At 43.9% G+C, this 19,759-nt stretch overlaps 1 protein-coding gene across 1 annotated transcript; it reads left to right on the top strand.

Annotated features, from left to right (window-relative positions):
- Positions 1-216: 216 nt before the first annotated feature.
- LOC132579997 (uncharacterized) lies at positions 217-11,477 on the top strand. Its single transcript, XM_060250605.1, has 9 exons — positions 217-430; positions 1,228-1,299; positions 3,502-3,561; positions 4,887-4,937; positions 6,534-6,587; positions 9,413-9,466; positions 10,146-10,199; positions 10,913-10,966; positions 11,420-11,477. The coding sequence occupies exons 1-9, from the start codon at positions 261-263 to the stop codon at positions 11,475-11,477; spliced, it is 627 nt and encodes a 208-aa protein (XP_060106588.1). The 5' UTR covers positions 217-260.
- Positions 11,478-19,759: the final 8,282 nt, after the last annotated feature.

Raw genomic sequence — 19,759 nt, 5'->3', positions numbered from 1 at the left:
GTAAAAATGCTGCTAAAATTTATAGAGGATCCCTGCCACCTCCAGAGAGAGTTGCAGCCCATGACAACAGGCAGCTGGTAGGGTCTGCTCTACTGGGTCCTAGTGCACCCTGACTCATCGTCACCAGCCAAGTCAGGAGCACCAATAGCTATGGAGCAGTTGAATCCAGTGCTGGGTTAAAGGGCCCGCTGATCAGCTGATCGGCCCGCAGCTCTTTTAACTGGAGGGGGAGGCTGGGGACTGCTTCTGCCCCCTGTCCTATGCTCCAGGATGCAGCAGAGGCCCTGGAGGCTGTTTGGGGGCCCCAAGTCAGGGGGCCTCACCCAGAAGTTGGGGGGGCTGTGTCCCCACAGGCGCCCTCGCAGCTACAGGCCTGGTCCCCAGTGCAGTCATGGCTCATGTTCCTGTTCTTCAGCGAGGGAAGCCTGTTGTAAGTCTTGCTATTCCTGATGAGACCCCCTAACTATACCCTTCTTTTGCCAGCATCTCTTGAACATATAACTCTGCTTTATGTAGAATCAGGCCATTGGCCCATCTCCCCCCCACCATGTTTTGTACCCAAGGTACTGGATTCAATCTGGAACCTTCTGAATGAAAGGCATTAGCTCTGCTGTTGAACTGTGGGCCCTGTAACTCTGCTGCTCACAGTATCTGCTGCTAACATTTTTTTTTTTCAGTACACTGCTGTGTCCTTTAACAGTGGAATTAACCAATTTAAACGGAAGTGTGTTGACAACTATTAGACCATGATGACAGAATGAAGCCTCTGTGTTCAAAGGGAGCTTAACAGAACACCATTGCTATGAGGCAGCTTCAAAGCTATCCTGGACGTCTCTTGATGGCCATCGTTGGCAACAGGATGCTGGAGTAGAGGGGCCTGCGCTCGGATCCAGCAGGGCTCTTCCTATGTTCATCTGTGGTCTCACGTGTGCCCCTAGGACTGGGCACTAGTGGTCACTGCAAGTGATAGTCATACAGAAAGAAGTAGCAACCTCCCTTTCCCTTTCTTACGATGGCAGATCAGGGAATTAGTTGGTTTACTCAGAACTTTTTGGGGTAACACCATTGTGGATGCCTACCTGTTTTGTTCATGTACATTGGAGCCCTTTTAGAGCAGTAAGCATATTGATCTTGGGCCTAGAGATATGTCAGGGCAGCAAGATCCTGTTTGGTAGCCCATTACTGCAGAGCTGTATTAACAAGGGGTCTCTTTGTCTTGTGTCCAAGGAAAAAAGACAAAAAGGAGAAAAAAGATAGAAAAGACTCACTTCCTCCAACAAGGGCCCTCCCGCCGATCCCGTAAGTTGCATGTGACAAACCAGTAGCAGTTTGTATAATCCTGAACAATTTATTTCTGTAATTCAGACTAATGATACTCTGAATTTTGCACCATAAAAAACTTCTTGCAAAATTACACAATCTGAATTATGCAAAAGGTCACACCAGAGCGATGGCAAGGGTGAGCACATGGTGCAGAGCTGAAGTCGTATTATGACTGCTAGGAACCTTGCTAAGCTGCTTCTCTAACTTCTGAGATTACAGAAGGCAGTGTCCATGCACTTTCTAGTCTTTCTTTGCAACCATGAAGTCTAAAAACTGATCTGTGTTAATGTCAGAGATTCCTAGGGTCTAATGTGCTGGTCCAGAATGTATCTAGGAATGAAGCCATTGGCACTTCCAGTCTCTGGGGTTGGTGGCACCAGGGAGCACAGTTCACAGTAGCCTCATGGCAGAGTCTAGTCAATGGCTCCTCCAACAAGGCCCCTCCTGCCAATCCCGTAAATTGCATGTGCCAAACCAGTAGCAGTTTGTATACTTCTGAGCAATTTATTTCTGTAATTCAGATGAAGAATATTCTGAATTTTGCACCATAAAAAAACTTGTTGCAAAATTATGCAATCTGAACAGATCTCTTTGGCTTGTGAGTTTATGTGGGCTATGATCTGTCATGTGCTCTAGTGGCAGGAATCATTAGAGAAATGTCATGCATATATTTATGAAATCTGTGAAACAAATTGAGGGAGAGTGGAGGGGGAGGACAGAGGAAAATCTCCCCCCAGCTTAAATCTCTGCTTCTGGGATACTTTAAGCTGTTAGGAACTCAAGTAGGTGGAGCTTTTCCAATACCCAACTACTGCTGATAATTCATGCCTACTGGAGGGCAATGAGCATGCTCAGTCCTCTTCTGGTCATTTTCGGTATTTCCACCCCTTTCCTCCACCTTGAATTTGAAAGTGAGTATATTTCTGTATACTCTGATTATGTGGGCAGCTTTTTAGGCATTTCGCCATCAAGCTTGCTACTTAGGAGAAGCAAAATGCTTCTGGCAAGTGGTAGGGCTGGGAGGAATAATCAGTTTGGAAACTCCTATCCCTTCCAGGATTCTGTATCCCAGCGACTCAAGCAAGCCATTTATCCCACCCCCCCTTAACTGGCTCTCTGAACATTCTGTGCCTTCTGAAGTGTACTCAGTCAGTGTTGGGGCATTTATTTTCCCTTTTGCCTAATTTACAAGGTGATATTTTCTACATTGTCGGAGAATATCCCAAATACATTGAATTCCTTATTTTGTCTGTGGCCATCTGATTTTTGTCACTTTGGTCTGAGCCAACCCACTTTACTACTAGATATACTATATAACTCTGATGATGGCATTGCCTGGCGATTGTCTGTCCTTGCCTAGTGGAAAGCAGGGCTTTTTTTGAGCAGGAATGCAGATCTTCTTCGTGGTCTTTGTGCATCACACTGATGGGAGTAAGGCGCCTGCGCCGATCTCGATCGGTAAACTCAAAAGCTGCGGATTTCCGCGCCGACGCCCCAGTGCGCATGCCCAGGAGCCCCACCCCGCATGCTCACTGCGACAGGCGCGGTCATCCCGCCAGTTCTCTTCTGACCGCCGCGCTGATCAGTCGATCTTTCTGCTTCGGTCGGTGAACTTTTTTTCTCTTATATTTGTAGGTTGTAGTTAGTTGTAGATAGTTATTACAGTTGTTAGTTAGATTGTTGCAGGGCTTTTTCTACAAAAAGCCCCATGTGAAACAATGGTAACATCAGGGGTGTGGCCTAATATGCAAATGAGTTACTGCTGGTCTTTTTCTACAAGAAAAGCCCTGGTGGAAAGAGAAAGCAAAGTTGCATTCCCAAGAGTATTGCCTACTTTATTACAAGCCTGGGGCAAAAGAAGTCAAGAAAAACCCTCTGATAGTCTCTTGCCCAAGTTCTCACAAAAGTGTGTGGCTGAATTTCATGGTTTCTCATGTTGCTAACAGTGACACTTTCCTTTGAGGCAAGAAGCCTTCCCAACTCAGGCACCTCTTGTGCTAGGGGATGGCTCCCTGAACTGGAGAAAAATGCCACCATTAGTGGATTGGATCTATGGAATCCAGCTTCTGGGAGTCAACTGAATATCCTTTTTTAGCAGTTCTGGTTTGACATCCACACGGTGGCCTCAGAGGAGGCTGTTTAAGGCAAGATACTTAGACCAGCTTTTTGTGATTTCAGACGCCGTCCAGAGCCTGTGTATTTGGCCCCAAGATCATCTAAATACAAATCAATGAAGGAGTGAGTAGCAAGTTGTTCTACCCTCCCTACTTATAATCAGTAGCAGTTGTATTTTAAGGAAAGGTCTGTTTTCAGTTAGGGTTTTTAAAATAATAATTTACCAAAACTCTGAGCCAATAAAAGAGAATTTCTGCAATGGGCATCAATTAAATTAAACAAAGTAATTTCATTTATTATAAATAATGTTACAGGAGACATATAGATCTGCCTTATGGGATGCTGAAGGCCCACTTTGTAACTGTTAAATTAAGCCTGACTGCTTTCTGATCTTTAACTAGCATTGCTTGCATATTTCCAAGAAAAAAACCCCACCTGTTTGGTGTAATAGAAGAAGAAGAATTGCAGATTTATACCCCGCCCTTCTCTCTGAATCAGAGACTCAGAGCAGCTTACAATCTCCTATATCTTCTTCCCCCACAACAGACACCCTGTGAGGCGGGTGGGGCTGAGAGGACTCTCCCAGCAGCTGCTCTTTCAAGGACAACTCTTGCGAGAGCTATGTCTGACCCAAGGCCATTCCAGCAGGTGCAAATGGAGGAGTGGGGAATCAAACCCAGTTCTCCCAGATAAGAGTCCACGCACTTAACCACTACACCAAACTGGCTCTCTCTAATCTGACTGACCCCATGGTTATAAAGGTTAAAGAAGCTTCTGAACATTGTATGCTCAAATTGTCTATGATTATGAAATCTGTCATTTATGGCTTGGGACCAGAGTTATCAAAAGGACTGCCTAATACTATTTAGGGGTCATTCTGAATTTCTTATCCTTGCTGTTTCTACCTCCAACTTCCCAATTCCTGTTTTAGTTTTGCCCATCTGCTGGGCAGCCTTTGGTTTTCTTATGCCAACTTTTTCCTCTTATGTAGGCGACTTTAAACATAATAGGTCAGTTTTATATTCTATTTGTAAATTTTGCTTTTTGGGGTTTTGTTATGGTCACCAGTTTGTGGCAGCTGCCACTCGTGCCATGTAGGGTGAGAGCCATCCCTCACTTGGGCTAGGGTTGGCTCTGGTGAGGGGGCAGTCCGCAGGCCATTGCCCCCCTCCAGGACTTTTCCCAGTGACTCTAATGGCCAGTGCATTGCTAGCTCTGGTTGGTTTCTTCTGTTCAACCATATGATTGGTAATTGAGGTAAACTCTGTACAGTTTAGGGCTAACCTAAGCAGAGCTGGTCTGTAACTTCTTTACAAGCCTATGCCTTGAATAATCTGCATAGTTTATACAGTGATAGAGAAGGAAATGGGACATCGTAAGCTGTTTTACACGGTCTTTTGCATCTTCTCTGTGAGTTCCACACTGAAGACTCCCTTCTGTCATTCTAGGGCTGCAGAGAGTTCATACGTGGATCCTAAAGACCTGCACCCTGGTCCTAGGTGAGCTGGAAAGACTAGATGGTATGGAAGTGGGACAGACTTTTGGTCAGTACCGAAAACCGAATACTGCCTTGTGCTGAATCAGACCGTGAGCGTGATCCAGCAAGTTGCTCTCCTTAAATTACACAATGTCTGCACTATTGGTGTTGCTGTGGGTTGTCTAGAGACCATGCTGTTCTGTTTCCTTGATCTGGTTCTCCCACATCCAGAAAAGTGACCTCTATTCATTAAGTAGATTTGCATGCCCTTAGTTTTGCTAATTATGAGGGAGACAAGCAGAAGAAGATAAGAGCCCTGCTGAATCAGACCAGTGCCCCATCTAGTCCAGGATCCTGTCTCATACAGTGGCCAACCAACAATAGGGCAAAGAGGCAGAGGCCTTCCTCTGATGTTGCTTCCTGGCTCTGGGATTCAGACAATTAGTGTCTCTGAATGTGGGGGTTCTCCTCAGTCACTGTGGCTAGTAACCATTGATAGACTAGTCTTCCATGAACCTATCTAATCCACTGAAACCCCCACCTTTGCCTTTTCTTCTGACTCTGGATACTATAAAAAGCATTGCTTGTGTGCTTCTAAACTTCTTTTTCATGATTGTGAGGACTAGAAATGCATTTCTCTTTTAAATGAAAGCTGGGATTCTCTGGATGCTGAATCGTATTCCAAGTAACAATTGCTTGTGTTGGTACTTAGTTATTGTCAATTACACAGAGGCCTCCTTTTTAACTGTCCCTTTTCCCTTCTGCCAAGTTGGAATTATAGAATTTATTTTTATTTTAGATACTTATGCCCTGTTTTTTCTCCCAGTGGGGATCCAAAGTGGTTTACAAGCTTGTCCTTCTCTCCTGTTTTATCCTCACAGCAACCTAAAGAGATAGGTTAGGTTGAGAGACATTTACTGGCCCAAGGTCACCCAAGAATCTGTAGCAGTCAGGATTCAAACATGGGTCTCCTGGATCGCCTGGATCCTTGTCAATGAACCGCTGCACCACGTTGGTTAGATAGTGTTAGCCTCAGACATAAAAGCATAATTTGGTAGCTTCCACATGGAGGTTGTGTATTCAGGGTAAAACCTGGTTTTATTGTTTTTTTGCTGTAGTCTTCCCTTGACCTGATCTGATAAGGAACTTTTTGGAGAGACTGCAGGTAGTGCCTTTTCATGCTAGGTGGATAGGAATGTGCATATTTTTGAAGCACCATTTTCCTTTCCTCTGCCCCCCATGGCTGGCATTCCCCCTCCACACTCACATATGCACACCAGGCAACTTTTTCGTGGCTGTTTTAAAAGTTAACATTTGCAAGATTATTGCAGCACAGTTAGCCATGGTCTGCAGTACCTCTGAATCCCCAGCTTTCATTTTTGTAAAAAAAAAAAAAAAGTAGATCTCTGCCCAGTTCAAAAAGAAAATACCCTATGATAGTGGAGAGAGAAAATGGCTGAGGTGGCAGGCAACATAAGGAAAATGCAAGGGAAACTCCATGGATTTTTGGTGCCCTCTGCAAGTGCCCTCTGCTTTCTCAGTAGTAGCAAGAGTTGCATGGAGAAGTGTTTATTGCATTTGGCAACGTGGCAGTGAAATGTGCTTTCTGTGATTTCAGACGCCGCTCAGAGACCAAATATCCAAGTTCTGATGGAGCAGGGGAAGCAGCCAAGTAAGTTGAAATAGCAAGAGGATGGTTCTTTTGCTGCCCACTGCTGCATGAGGGTGGTGGAGGGAGTGGGACATCAAGGAAACTTCGCCGCAGCTTGAAAGAACATTAAGGTGCTGGGTGAATTTGGGGGCATAATACTTTTGGAATTGTTGCTGTATCTTTATGTGCTACATTTCCCTGCCAAAAGGCAGATGGATCATGTGTTTTGTCTCCAGCTGAGGTTTTTTACACCTACTTGCCTTTTTTAGTTGGAGATGCTGGGGATTGAACCTGGGACCTTCTGCTTACCAAGCAGATGCTCTACCACTGAGCTGCCATCCCTCCCCTTAGTATTCCTTCTCTGGCTCAGTACTCCTTCTCTGGCTGGCAGTGACTCTCTAGGATCTCAGGCAAAGAACAGTCTTCTCCAACATGCTCTGCCAGAGATCCATTCGCTTGGAGTGGCCAAGGACTGAAGCTGGGGTCTTCTGCATGCAAAGCAGGTGCTCTAAGTTGCATTGATTCCCTCCTTGGATATGAGTGGGAGAATGTGCCCTGACCTGGATAGCCCAGGCTACCCCAGTTGCATCAGATCTCAGAAGCTAAACAGGGTCAGTCCTGGCTAGTATTTGGGTGGGTGACCTCCAAGGAATACCAGGGCCAGGATGCATAGGCAAACCACCTCTGAAACATCTCTTGCCATAAAAACAAGTCTAGCTCGCCACTTAGTGGTACATAACACTAAAAGCTAGAACTTCCGACTGCCAGACAATCGTAGGATCTCCTGGCTGTGCTACACAGACTGCCATACAATAATTATTATTATTAGTGAGAGAAAGTGGTTTCTATTTTGCCTATTTGGAATATAAGTAGTAAAATTAGGATGGAATGACTTGACGCTATTGCAACCCAGGCATCAGAGTCTTTGAAATTTCCAGTTATTGAAATAACATGTTCAGCATGTTGTCAAGACAGCAATGAAAAACTAAATAATAGCTGGCTTAGAGAGGGTAGCAGGCCAGGCAACATAGCCTTAATGATCAGTCTCTTGGCAGCTGTGTGCTGGCAGCCTAACACAGAAAAGCATGTCTAGCCACTTAATATGTCGCCGGAGTTTCTACAGCAAGGCTTTGAAAGATCAACAGTCATTCTCATCTCACTTCAGACTTTACCAGTTGCCCGTCACAAAGAAACCTTTTGTGCTTCCTATTTTATTTATTGATTGCATGTGTGGTGGAGTGGTTCTGTTGACCCAGAAGAGCAACTCCTTTCAGCTTTCTAAAGCGTTTAGGCACCCAGCAACCATCCTTCGTCTCCGTATGAAGAAGTGCTGCTCATCCAACCCTTGGAGGGGTTTCTCTGTCGCTTCTCCTCTGGCACAGTGCCACCAACTGCTTGCATTAGGACAGGGGTGTCGAACTCATTTGTTAGGAGGGCCAAGTCTGACACAAATGGAACTTTATGGGGCTGGGCCACGCGTGCCATAAAATGTAATGGGAGGGAGCAGAGATATACACTTTATAAAGGACACAGGCAAACACAATTGAAGATATTATTTTTAACATAAAATGAAATAATGCTTAAAACTCTTGAAATATTTGGTTGAAAATGGAAAGGTGGGGGCATAGCCAGCTGATGCTCATGCTTCCTGGAGTTGTATCCTTGCAAATAAAGGGCTGATGCTTTGACCCAGCTTGTCTCTGCTCAATGGACCTGACCTAATGAGTACTCTAACCTGGGAATCCACAGTCAAAAGAGGATATTACATTGGAGGTCCATTGCCAATCTGAGTATACCCGGGGGGTGGGGGGGTAGAGAGAAGCTTGCAATGCCATTTCATTGTTTTCCCAGGCTCAGAGCATTTTATATTTTTAGTTTCTGCTGTGATCCTTGTGCTTTTTCTTGACATTTTGTTTTAAAAATTGCATTGCTGGATCCCACTATTCCCCCCACCTTTTCATTTTAAACAAAATATTACAAGAGTTTTAAACACATTTGTATTTTAAGTTTAAAAATAACATCTTTAAATGTGTTTATCGAGTCCTTTATAAAGTTTATATTACTGCTATCTCACATTACATTTTTAACATATGTTGCCCGGCCCTACAAAATCCCATTTGTGTCAGATCTGGCCCTCATAACAAATGAGTTCGATACCTCTGGAGGGGTTCATCAAGTCCAGACGTAAGACATGGTGGGGAGGGAGGGAGAGAAATTTCTTGACAGTATATAATGACCCATAGGATATTTTGGGGGCTTATCTTAGAAGTAGAAATGACTAGTTAGAGTCCTAAGAGATGGCATTAGATGGAGACATTTATGAAAACAGGGTTTTCAGCATCGGTGGAGATGCGGAACATCTGTCTCCTCCCAACTTGTCTGGTGTGTGAAGTTTTGTTTGTATGCTTAGGAGACTTTCTTAGAAGGATAAATAAAATGTAGTATGTGTACTTATTTCAGATAATTTATATTGTGTATTCCATCATAAAAATTCTAGGTGCATTTTCCAAACTTCAGTAGCAATGAGACCTGCCAAAAATTATGATGAATTCAAATTAAGTCAAAGAATATCATTAAAATGAGGCTGAAAATCATCACCCCATGATAAAACGGTTACAGTGGTTGTAAAACAGTTGGCAGGAGTTGTGAACACAAAAGCAGCAAGTGAGAAAGCAAAAGCATGTAATTAATCCAATGACATTCCAGCGTCAACATCCTGGGGTCTTCTTGTGCATGGTTATGCCCAACTCTGTGTCTGCCAATTTCCTGCTTGACCCAGTCTTGCTTCTGATGGCTGTTGGGGCCTTGCTGCTGCAGCCCTTGAAATTGGTTTCTTGTCATTCCAGATCCTCTGCTGAGAAGTCCTACATCAGTGTGCTTCCATCATCACCTTTTTCTACGTGAGTGTGACAAATAAGATGAAGGAGCAGTCTTGCTAAGAAACTTGTTCAAGAACTCACTGCTTTCTCAACTGTGTACAGCTGTGCACGTAATTTGTGGCTTCAAAAAATTAGCATTCTACCAGCAAAAAGAAGCTAAAACTTCATTATTGGGGTCTTCTAATTCAATTTTGTCTATTCTGATAGCCAGTAGCTTTCTGTTGTTTCGGACAGCGGGTCTTGCTGTGGCCTCATTTTAAGTCAAGATGTCAAAGATGGAACAGGGATTTTCTGCATGTCAAGCAAGTGCTCTGGCTCTGAGCTTCAGCCTCTCCAAATAGCATCTCTCCAGGTTCTCATGAGAGAGAGGTTTTTCACCCCCGCAAGGCACTTGCTTCTTGAGATCTTTTTAATTAGAGATGCCAGGGAGTGTCCCTGAGATCCTTTTAACTGGAGATTCCAGGGACTGAACTGGGAACCTCCCAGTGTACCAAACAGGTTCTCTACCACTGAGTATCTACCACTATATTCTTGTAATGAATCGTATGAAATTCCAGCATTGAATGCCACTGTCCTCTCAGATGCAGTTTATGCCCAACTTTGTGTCTGCCAATTTCCTGCTTGACCCAGTCTTGTTTCTGATTGCCGTTGGTGGGGCCTCGCTTCTGCGGCCCTTAAAATTGGTTTCTTGTCGTTCCAGATCCTCTCCTCCAAAGCCCTACGTCAGTATGCAGCCAGCACCACCTTTTTCTACGTGAGTGTGACAAATAAGATGAAGGAGCAGTCTTGCTAAGAAAGACTTGTTCACTGCCTGCTTGACTGTGCACAACTGTGCATGTAATTTGCGGCTCCAGAAATTAACATTCTACCAGCAAAAAGAAGCACTCAGTTGAAACTTCATTATTGGGATCTTCTAACTCAATATTGTCTATTCATTGTTGGGATCTTCTAACTCAGTATTGTCTATTCTGATAGCCAGCAGTTTTCTGTTATCTTGGACAGAGAGTCTTGCTGCAGCCTCATTTTAAGTTGAGATGCCAAAGATCAAGCAGGGATTTTCTGCATATCAAGCAACCGTTCTGCCACTGAGCTTCAGCCTCTCCAAATAGCATCTTTCCAGGTTCTCATGAGAGAGAGGTTTTTCCCCACGCACAGACACTTGCTTCTTGAGATCTTTTTAATTAGAGATACCAGGGAGTGTCCCTGAGATCCTTTTAATTGGAGACTCCAGGAACTGAGCTGGGAACCTCCTTGTGTACCAAATAGGTTCTCTACCACTGAGTATTTACCACTATATTCTTGTAATGGATCCAATGAAATTCCAGCATTGACATGCCACTGTGCTCTCATGCACATTTGTGCCCAATTTTGTGTCTGCGAATTTCCTGCTTGACCCAGTCTTGCTCTGATTGCCATTGGTGGGGCCTTGCTGCTGCAGCCCTTAAAATTGGTTTCTTGTCATTCCAGATCCACTCCTGAGAAGTCCTATGTCAGTATGCAAGGAGCACCAGCTTTTTCTACGTGAGTCTGACAAATAAGATGAAGGAGCAGTCTTGCTAAGAAACTTGTGCACTGCCTGCTTGGCTGTGCACAGCTGTGCATGTAATTTGTGGCTCCAAAAATTAACATTCTACCAGCAAAAAGAAGCACTCCGCTGAAATTTCATTATTGGGTCCTCTAACTCAGTATTGTCTGTTCTGATAGCCAGCAGCTTTCTGTTGTCTTGGACAGCCTCATTAGTGGAGAGACTTCTTGCACACCAAGCAAGTTCTTTGCTGCTGAGCTTCCACCACTGGATTTTTGTAATGAATTTAACTAAACTCCATTGTGCACATGCCAGTCTCCTCTTGTGCAGGTTTATGCCCAATTCACTGTCCACCCACTCACTACCTTGCTTGGCCCAGTCTTGTTTCTGACTGCCATTGGTGGGGTTTTGCTCCTTCAGCCCTTGAAATAGGTTTCTTGTCATTCCAGATCCACTCCTGAGAAGGCCTACGCTGATGTGCAACGGTCACCACGTTTTTCTATGTGAGTGTAGCAAACAAGATGAGGGGCAGTCTTGTTAAGAAGCCTGCTCAAGATCTCACTGCGTGCTTGATCATGCACAGCTGTGCATGTAATTTGGGGCTCCAAAAAGTTGCATTCTACCAGCAAAAAGAAGCACTCAGATGAAACTTCATTATTGGGGCAGCTCACTCAATATTGTCTGTTCTGATCACTTTCTATCAACCGGTGAGTCTAGCTATGGCCTCATTTTAAGTGGAGATGCCAAAGAGAGAACTGAGGACCTTCTACACGTCAAGCAAGTGCTAAACCCCTGAGCCACAGTCTTTCCAAATAGTGGCTTTCCAGGGTCTCATGCTGAGAGGGGTTTTTTGGGTTTTTTACCCAGACACCTGCTGCCTGAGGTGGTTTTTACTGAAGAGACCAGGAACTGGACCAGGAACTTTCTTGCATGTTTCACCACTGGATTCTTCAGGCAATTATGCCCCATTTTTAAAAGATTTTGGACTGAATAATTGTTCCTGGTAATTATTTTGTGGAAGACCGACTGTTCAGACCCTGTAGGGGGGTGGGGTTGTAAGTAAAATGACACAGCTTGGTTATAGGATGCTGGCTTCCTTCTGACTTTTTTAATAGGCCATTTTATGGCTTGTCAAAGCTGTTGCTTGATTGTTTGGCATGTGTCCATCTTTTCTCCGCTGCACTACATTCAGAGTGTGTGGAGTTATATCTTCAAAAATTTAGAGCATTGCCCTCTTAAAAAGCTAGTGCAAGTTATCCTACAGTTATCAATTGCTACAGTTTTCGTACAGTTGTTCTGCACTATTGCTGTAATGGAGTGCTTTTTGGAACTAGGAACTTTAAAACTCCTAGGAACTAGCCTTTGAAGGATTGTTCAAAATGGGAATTTACCTGGAGACCCACCGAGTTGTGTATCCTTGTATGTAGAAGTGTATGTTGTAAAGGTAGTGGGATATCTACGATGATAGTTAAATATTTGCTATGTTTACAATGATGGCATTGTTGTTAAAAAGAGAGAGAGAGAGACTTTCTCCTTCCCCCTGTCCTTGTGTTCCAGCCCTTCTCCGGAGCATGTGTATGCAAGCATTGATAGGTCCCAGCCTGAGCATTCATATGCAAATATTGGTGGACCACAGTCTGAATCTATGTAAGCAGGGGAAATAAGATTGTAGAGAAGAGATTCTCTCGCCCTAGGAATCCATCTGTAGAGTAAGACTCTGTAGATACCAGAAACTTAGGGAGGCTGATGGCATTAAGTGACAAAAATTTGCCCTTTTGCACAGTTGGCAAACTGTGACTGATGGCAATTGTGAACATGTGGAAATTCTGCTGTCCAGCCAAACTGGAGGCTGTGTGGGGAAGTGGCTCACAGGTTTCTGGCAAGGCTGGGGGCTGAGTGTTTCGTGTATGTGTGCTTGTGCACATGCAAACTTCCCGCACATAACCTACACCTAACCAATTCCCACAAAGCAACTGAAAATATATATATAATGGCATGATACTGTGGTTGGATCCCAAGGTCTGCAGGCATGAGGAACATGGATCTTTCCTGCATTCCCGTCTCCTCAGCATTCTTCTCCAGCCATGAGAAAATTTATTCCAACGACAGCAAGACCCCTATGGTCTATCAGCCTTGTGATTGAGGGAAATGGATAAAATTAGTGTCATTAGCACAGTTCTACTCTCCCCTTCCCCACTGCAGGCCACTGACCAGTGCATTTGTTTAAAAAGGTAAAGGTAGTCCCCTGTGCAAGCACCAGTCATTTTCAACTCTGGGGTGACGTTGCTTTCACGTTTTCACGGCAGACTTTTTACGGGGTGGTTTGCCATTGCCTTCCCCAGTCATCTACACTTTCCCTCCAGCAAGCTAGGTCCTCATTTTACCGAACTCGGAAGGATGGAAGGCTGAGTCAACCTGGAGCTGGCTACCCAAACCCAGCTTCCGCTGGAATTGAACTCAGGTTGTGAGCAGAGTTTGACTGCAGTTTTGCAGCTTTACCACTCTGCGCCATGGGGCTCTCTTGCGCATCTGTTAGGTCACATTTATTCCATGACCCTGGAAATAAATTTTTGTGGAGGAAGATTCGCAACCATCTACACGTTCCATTGATGAGTGGTGGGATCCAACCGTATGTTTCATACCCAGCTGTTCAGAAAGGGTATGCAGAATTGCCAGCTCTTCTTTACAGCTTTCAAGACTGACAGGGAAAAGAGACTAGAGAAAGAACCCTCTACTGATTGTTAAATTGCAGTACCCTCCACATTGGAGTCTTCACAATGACCTTTTCTTCTCTCCCCGGAATAGATCTCTGCTGCCTGTCACATCAAACCTCTGCTAGAGCCAGAAGGAACAGAAGCCTCATCCTTTCCCTATTTTAACGCTTCTCTACTTTTTCACTTCCTAGGGCTGATTCAAATCTTCCTATGGAGGAGCAAACAGAAGGGTGAGTTAGTGTATCACAGGACTGTAGGGCTTTGTTGGTTTGTTTTATATAGCAATAAACCAGCACAACAGTAAGAATATTCTGAGGCTATGTACCCACATGGAGTTCTTGCTCCACTTTGGTGTCTAAAGTGGAGCAAGTTTTTGTTTTTTTGCAGTGTCCTCATGCTGTCCCCCTCTAATGGTCCACCTTCCATATTTCTCTCTGCTTTGCTGCAGTGTTTCTCAAACTTGGTTTAGTACAGGGGTGGCCAAACTTGCTTAATGTAAGAGCCACAAAGAATAAACTTCAGATGTTTTTTCTGAAACTACAAGACATGAACAAATACCACACACACTTTTTTTAAAAACTCAATAGTGGACTTGGTAGCACAGCCACCTTATGTGCTCACTTTTCTCCCATGGCTCTTGCATTCTCTTTCCCCACTCTAGGTGTCTGGGTGATCTCTGGTGGAGGAGAAGAGCTTGCAAGCCTATTTCCCCCTCTTTCTCTGCTTCATATATGGTGGAAATAGTTGCCTGCCTATGGGTCAGCGCTCAGAGGCTGACTGAGGTCTCAATGCTATGCACACTTACTCAAGAATAAGCCTCAACCTCTGAGAGGCACACAATATGTGTGAAAGAGCCACATGTGGTTCCTGAGCTGCAGTTTGGCCACTCCTGGTTTAGTATAAACTTTTGGAAAAGGTCATGTCTGTATGTCACGTGGATGGGAAGAGGTGTGTTTTTCAGGTCCGACTCGTGGGTAACATTTCCTTCTTCAACCCACAGCTACCAATTTCCTCCCCACAACCAGAGGGCTTGGGGGGGGGGGGTTAAAAAGCAGCAATTGGTTATAATTTAGTAGCAATGGCAGTTACTGATTATTCTTTTTTAAGTCCAAGAATGCATTCTGATGGTAGGGGGTAGTGTGGAAAAAACTGTTGTATGGATATTCAGTAGCCACTGCAAATGTCTCTCTCTTCACAAAGGCAGTGAAGACTGTAGAGAGCATCACTGCTGTGTGGAAGGAGCCAAGGAGACCCAGTATAATCATTAAAAACAGGCCAAGAATCAAAGAAAGGAAAAGAAGACAAAGGAACCTGAGAAACATAAAGCCGAATAGGCTAGGGGCCAAGTGAATTGCTGTGGGGGGAGAGGTCTGGGGACAAAGTACCACCATAGAGGAGTCTTTGTCTCTGTAGGAACCCATCTTAGTCCTGAAATTGGGGTTATACTGAGCAGGACCTCTGAAGAAGATCTTAATTGGCAAGTGCACTCATAGTGGAGCAAGTGATCCTTCAATTCCCAAGACTGAGGAACAGTTGGGTAGATCAAATCATAAAGGATGATGCATTTATAAGATTCTGTCTTACTGACTGCCCAGAATCTGGAGTGTGATCTAGGTTAATTTTTATAAAGCTTCTAGCCCTCGTGGTGACTTTAAAATGCTTGAAAATAAGTGATGGGAGAGGGAGCTGTAGCAGATCTTTTCCCTTCCCCCACTTGTTAACTTTTCCAAGTTAGTAGTTTGCGAGATTGAGAAAGCTGCCAGACCCAAGCACAGTTTTTTCCAAATATGTAGTTCCTTTGCGAGTAGAGTAAGATCAGCATTGTTAAATCCAAGCAGTTAAAAGACTGCCTGTTTGAATAGTCAGCAGCAAAAGGCAGAACCTAAGAACTCTCCGATTTCATTAATCGCTGCATGAGCTTTGATAGGCAGCAGCCTGATTTGTCAAATTTTGGAGGACCTTTGTTTGCTGAACAAGGTGGGTGGGGTGGCATGGATTAGAATATACAGCATTGCACTTTAGCGTACATGAATTTAATAGTGTGGTCCTATGCAGATTTACTCCAATTAACTCCATTGCCTCTAGTGGAAGGAACTTTGTCTAGGGCTGCATTGTATGTCTCCTTGGCTTCACTTTTAATGATGAATCCCAGTGATGAAGAAAAGTATTAGTCTTTCTCCTTGGGACTTGCAGGAGTTGGCAGGTGAAGAATGCACATTTATTTTTTTTCCTGTCCCCCATTCCAACAGACCTGAAGAACATCATTATGAAGAAATTAATTAAGTGGAATTTCCACAAAGACAACCAGCAAAGCTGCAAAAAGTTTGCTGTGGAAACTCTTGTATAAGGAATAGCTCCAGCAAGCTGAGAAGCCCTTCACTTTAAAGCACAATGCTTAAGAAGCCCTTCACATTAAAGTACTATGTATTTTCTCTTTAAGCAGGTGCCTTTCAGACTTTGTCTTTAGGTTATCCTTTGTACATGTGTTCAAGGAACATCTGTGTGTCTTGAGTATAACCCCTGTGTGTTGTGAACAGACTTTGAGGAATGTTTTAGGGGATGCACATAATAATACTGACCATTATTTATTTAATTTATATCCCGCCCTCCCCACTGAAGCATTAGAGCTGTTTAAAGGATTGCAATAAGGTAGTGTATGTATTAGGTGTTCTTTGAACATTTGAGAGCCCTGTAAGAATGCTACATATTTCTTACGGACAGCAGATTGTCTGTTTTTGTAGTGACCATGAATGAGGAAGTACCCTCGGTGCTAGTTCTTGGGTTGCTATGACTACATGTGCATACTTTTGAAGACAAAAGTGCTACAGCTTCAGATAACCAATTAGGCCAGGAGTCTCAAGCTCCTTTGTTTCAAGGGCTGGTTCTTATATAAATGTCACTTCATTGGACCAGGCCATATGTGCCATGGAATGGAATGCCAGGTACCGGAGATATAAACTTTATAAATGATGCAGGCAAACCCAATTAGCAATATTAATTTTTACTCAAATACAAACAAAAACAATTCATTACTAGCAGTGAAAGCAATTGATTTACTGGGGAACCCACAAAAGCCCCAATAAATGTATTTAAGCATATGGAAGACTAGGCTTTTCCCAAGGGATACCATAAAAGGGGGAATACATTTCCATACATACCTGTTGCTTGTGGACTGTGCAAGAGCCCTGGATGGGCTGGTTCTGTCCCCTGGGCCTCATGTTTGACACCCCTGATTTAGGCCCAGATGTTTCACACACACTCCTCCCATAAGATTTATTTTTTCTAGAATGCTTACAACTGTAGCCTGTGTGCCCCCCCAAGTGCCTTTAGGAACTGCACTTTCCAAAATACCTGTTATTCATTTTCCCAGATGCACTTGGAGGGAAAAGAAATAAACAATACTATCATGAGTATAGTCATATTATAAAAGGATTGCAACAAATTTTCATAAAATATGCTTTTTTAAAATGAAAAATTGTGGAGAAGATGAGATGTATATTTCCAAGTTTTTAATTAGGTTTTTAAAAACAGCCAACTGCAACACAAAAGCCAGAAACATCAGTATATCTATCATTCAGGGCTGAGATCAGATGGTTGGGACTTGCTCAATTGCATCCCTACTATGAAATCTTTGTTCTCTCCATACCAAAACTTGAAATGGTGCCTGTTCAGGTAATTGACTTTTTATGTCTTGGCTCATGTTCTGTGACCATCAGCTTAAAACTTTTGCTATGCAAGTTGGAGGGTGAAGCCTTTCTTTAGTTAAAGGCTAAAGAAAGGCTAAAGAGGTTAGTGCTTTCAGGCATGGAGAAATGACAATGGAGGGGTGACATGACAGGGGTTTACAAAATTATGTATGGGATAGAGAAAACAGGAAAAAAGTACTTTTTCACTTTTCACATAATACCAAAACTCTTATGGGCACTCAAGGAAATTAAATGAAAAAGGAGCACTCCCTGGATAAGATCCTGATGCTAGGAAAGACAGAAGACAAAAGAAGAAGGGGACGGCAAAAGATGAGATGTCTGGACAGTGTTACTGATGTAACAAACACGCATTTGAGCAGACTTCAGAGGATGGTGGAAGACAGGAAGGCCTGGCGTGACTTTCTCCATGGGGCCACAAAGAGTCGGAATTGACTGTGCTCGAAGAGATAAAAAGAAGTACTTCTTTACCCAAAGAGTAATTAACACATGGAATTCACTGGTGCAGGAAGTGGCAGCTACAAGCATAGACAACTTCAAAAGGGGATTGGATAAACATGGAGCAAAAGTTCATCAGTGTCTGTTAGCTACAATGTATAGATGAAATACTATGTTTGGGGCAGTCATGCTTTATATTTTTGGTGCTTGCGGGGGAGCAACTGGGAGAGCTGGAGTTTTGGGCTACTGGTAGACCTTCGGATGGCCTCTGGGTTTTTGTCTTTGTGTGATACAGTGTTGGACGGGATGGACTACTGGCCTGATCCAACACGTCTTCTCTTAAGAGAGCCAGTTTGGTGTAGTGGTTAAGTGTGCGGACTTTTTTCTGGGAGAACCGGGTTTGATTCCCCACTCCTCCACTTACACTTGTTGGAATGGCCTTAGGTCAGTCATAGCTCTGGCAGAGGTTGTCCTTGAAAGGAGTCCTCTCAGCCCCACCCACCTCACAGGATATCTGTTGTGGGGGTGGGAGATAAAGGAGATTGTGAGCCACTCTGAGATTCGGAGTGGAGGGTGGGATATAAATCCAATATCATCATCATCTTATGTTCTTATGGATTGATGGTGCTGATGTGGCTGTTGACAAGTTGAGTATACCATGCAAAAACCCTAAAAATTCTTTATTCATGCATTCTCAGTCCTGTGAGCTGTAATAAAAGTATTGAGTTCCCTATATTGTGCTGGGGGTTGGATTAGATCACCCTGGCTAGTTGCCAGCCTCCAGGTAGGACCTGGAGATCTGCTTTTATGACTGATCTCCACTGCAGCGATCAGCTCCCCTGGAGAAAATGGCTGCTTTAAAGGGCAGGACCGGATCTACATGTTTTTTGAGGGGGGGGCAAAATAAAAAGGCCCCCCTTATTGGCCATTATATTTTATGGTCCCATAGAATACTATGGGCTCCATACCCAATTTGGCACCCCCCTGTCGGCGCCCGGGGCAAGCACCCCCCTCTGCTCCCCCCCCCAAGATCCAGCCCTGTTAAAGGGTGGACTCTATGGCATTGTAACATGCTGGGGTCCCTCCTCACCCCAAACCTTGCCCTCTCCTTGCTCCACTTGCAAAGTCTTCAGATACAGACCTGGCAACCCTAGGTCCCTTCCAACCCTATGATTCTATTCCCGTTTGCATAATTTCAGCCAGGTTTTGAAAGAGAAGAGACCTGGGTTTGGGTTTTGATAGATTGGTAAGGTCTTGTTTTTTCTGTCCCCTCCCTCCCTCGGACTCTTGTGGAGATGCAGTGGAATAGTCTTCTTTAAGCTCCCAACTATCCTTGTGTATTTACTTAATACCCTGCCTTACTCCCCAGTGAGAATACAATTATTTATATAATTCTTCCCTTTCATTTTATCCTCACTGGAGATAGATCAGGCTGAGTGTGCCTGATTAGCCTGACACCACCCTAATGGGAAAATTCTAAGTGCTGGGAGAGGGGAAATAAATCATATAGTTTATTCTTTAAAAGTGTTTTGGGAAGGTGAGGTTGAAGACATCTTTTTATGTTGGCTAATCATTAGACAACATAAACATTCCTGTATCAGTCACTTATATTCAACGCTGTGCAGCAATGTGGCATGCGTATGAATTGACAAATGTTACTAGGCCACGTTTGTGGCAGTGTTGTCAAGAAAAAAGTCATGTTAAGATCGTTGCTATGGCTACATGGTTTTTGTAGCAGGCCTCCTTGGAGATTACTGTGGTATTAGAACTCATTGCTATTGGAAGCCTTGGTTACGCGTCCCCCGCAACTGCCCGTAAGGAATTAAGCCATTACACAAATAGCGTATACACTCAATATCCTGTACGCTATAGAAGTAGCGTAGTAAACATCACGAATAAGCCCTATAGGTTGCTAGCGGAGAGGCGCGCGTTT

The sequence above is a fragment of the Heteronotia binoei genome, chromosome 12 (genome assembly GCF_032191835.1).
Source record: "Heteronotia binoei isolate CCM8104 ecotype False Entrance Well chromosome 12, APGP_CSIRO_Hbin_v1, whole genome shotgun sequence".
Taxonomy (NCBI): domain Eukaryota; kingdom Metazoa; phylum Chordata; class Lepidosauria; order Squamata; family Gekkonidae; genus Heteronotia; species Heteronotia binoei.
The sequence above is the reverse complement of the archived record's forward strand: the minus strand, read 5'-3'. Positions and strand labels throughout refer to the sequence as shown.

Bases quoted from the DNA above. Each gene is read 5' to 3' on its own strand.
- LOC132579997 (XM_060250605.1), top strand. From the start codon at position 261: ATGCTCCAGGATGCAGCAGAGGCCCTGGAGGCTGTTTGGGGGCCCCAA. The intron at 4,938-6,533 runs GTGAGCTGGAAA...CTGTGATTTCAG, and splicing joins GACCTGCACCCTGGTCCTAG to ACGCCGCTCAGAGACCAAAT. The intron at 10,200-10,912 runs GTGAGTGTGACA...TTGTCATTCCAG, and splicing joins CCAGCACCACCTTTTTCTAC to ATCCACTCCTGAGAAGTCCT.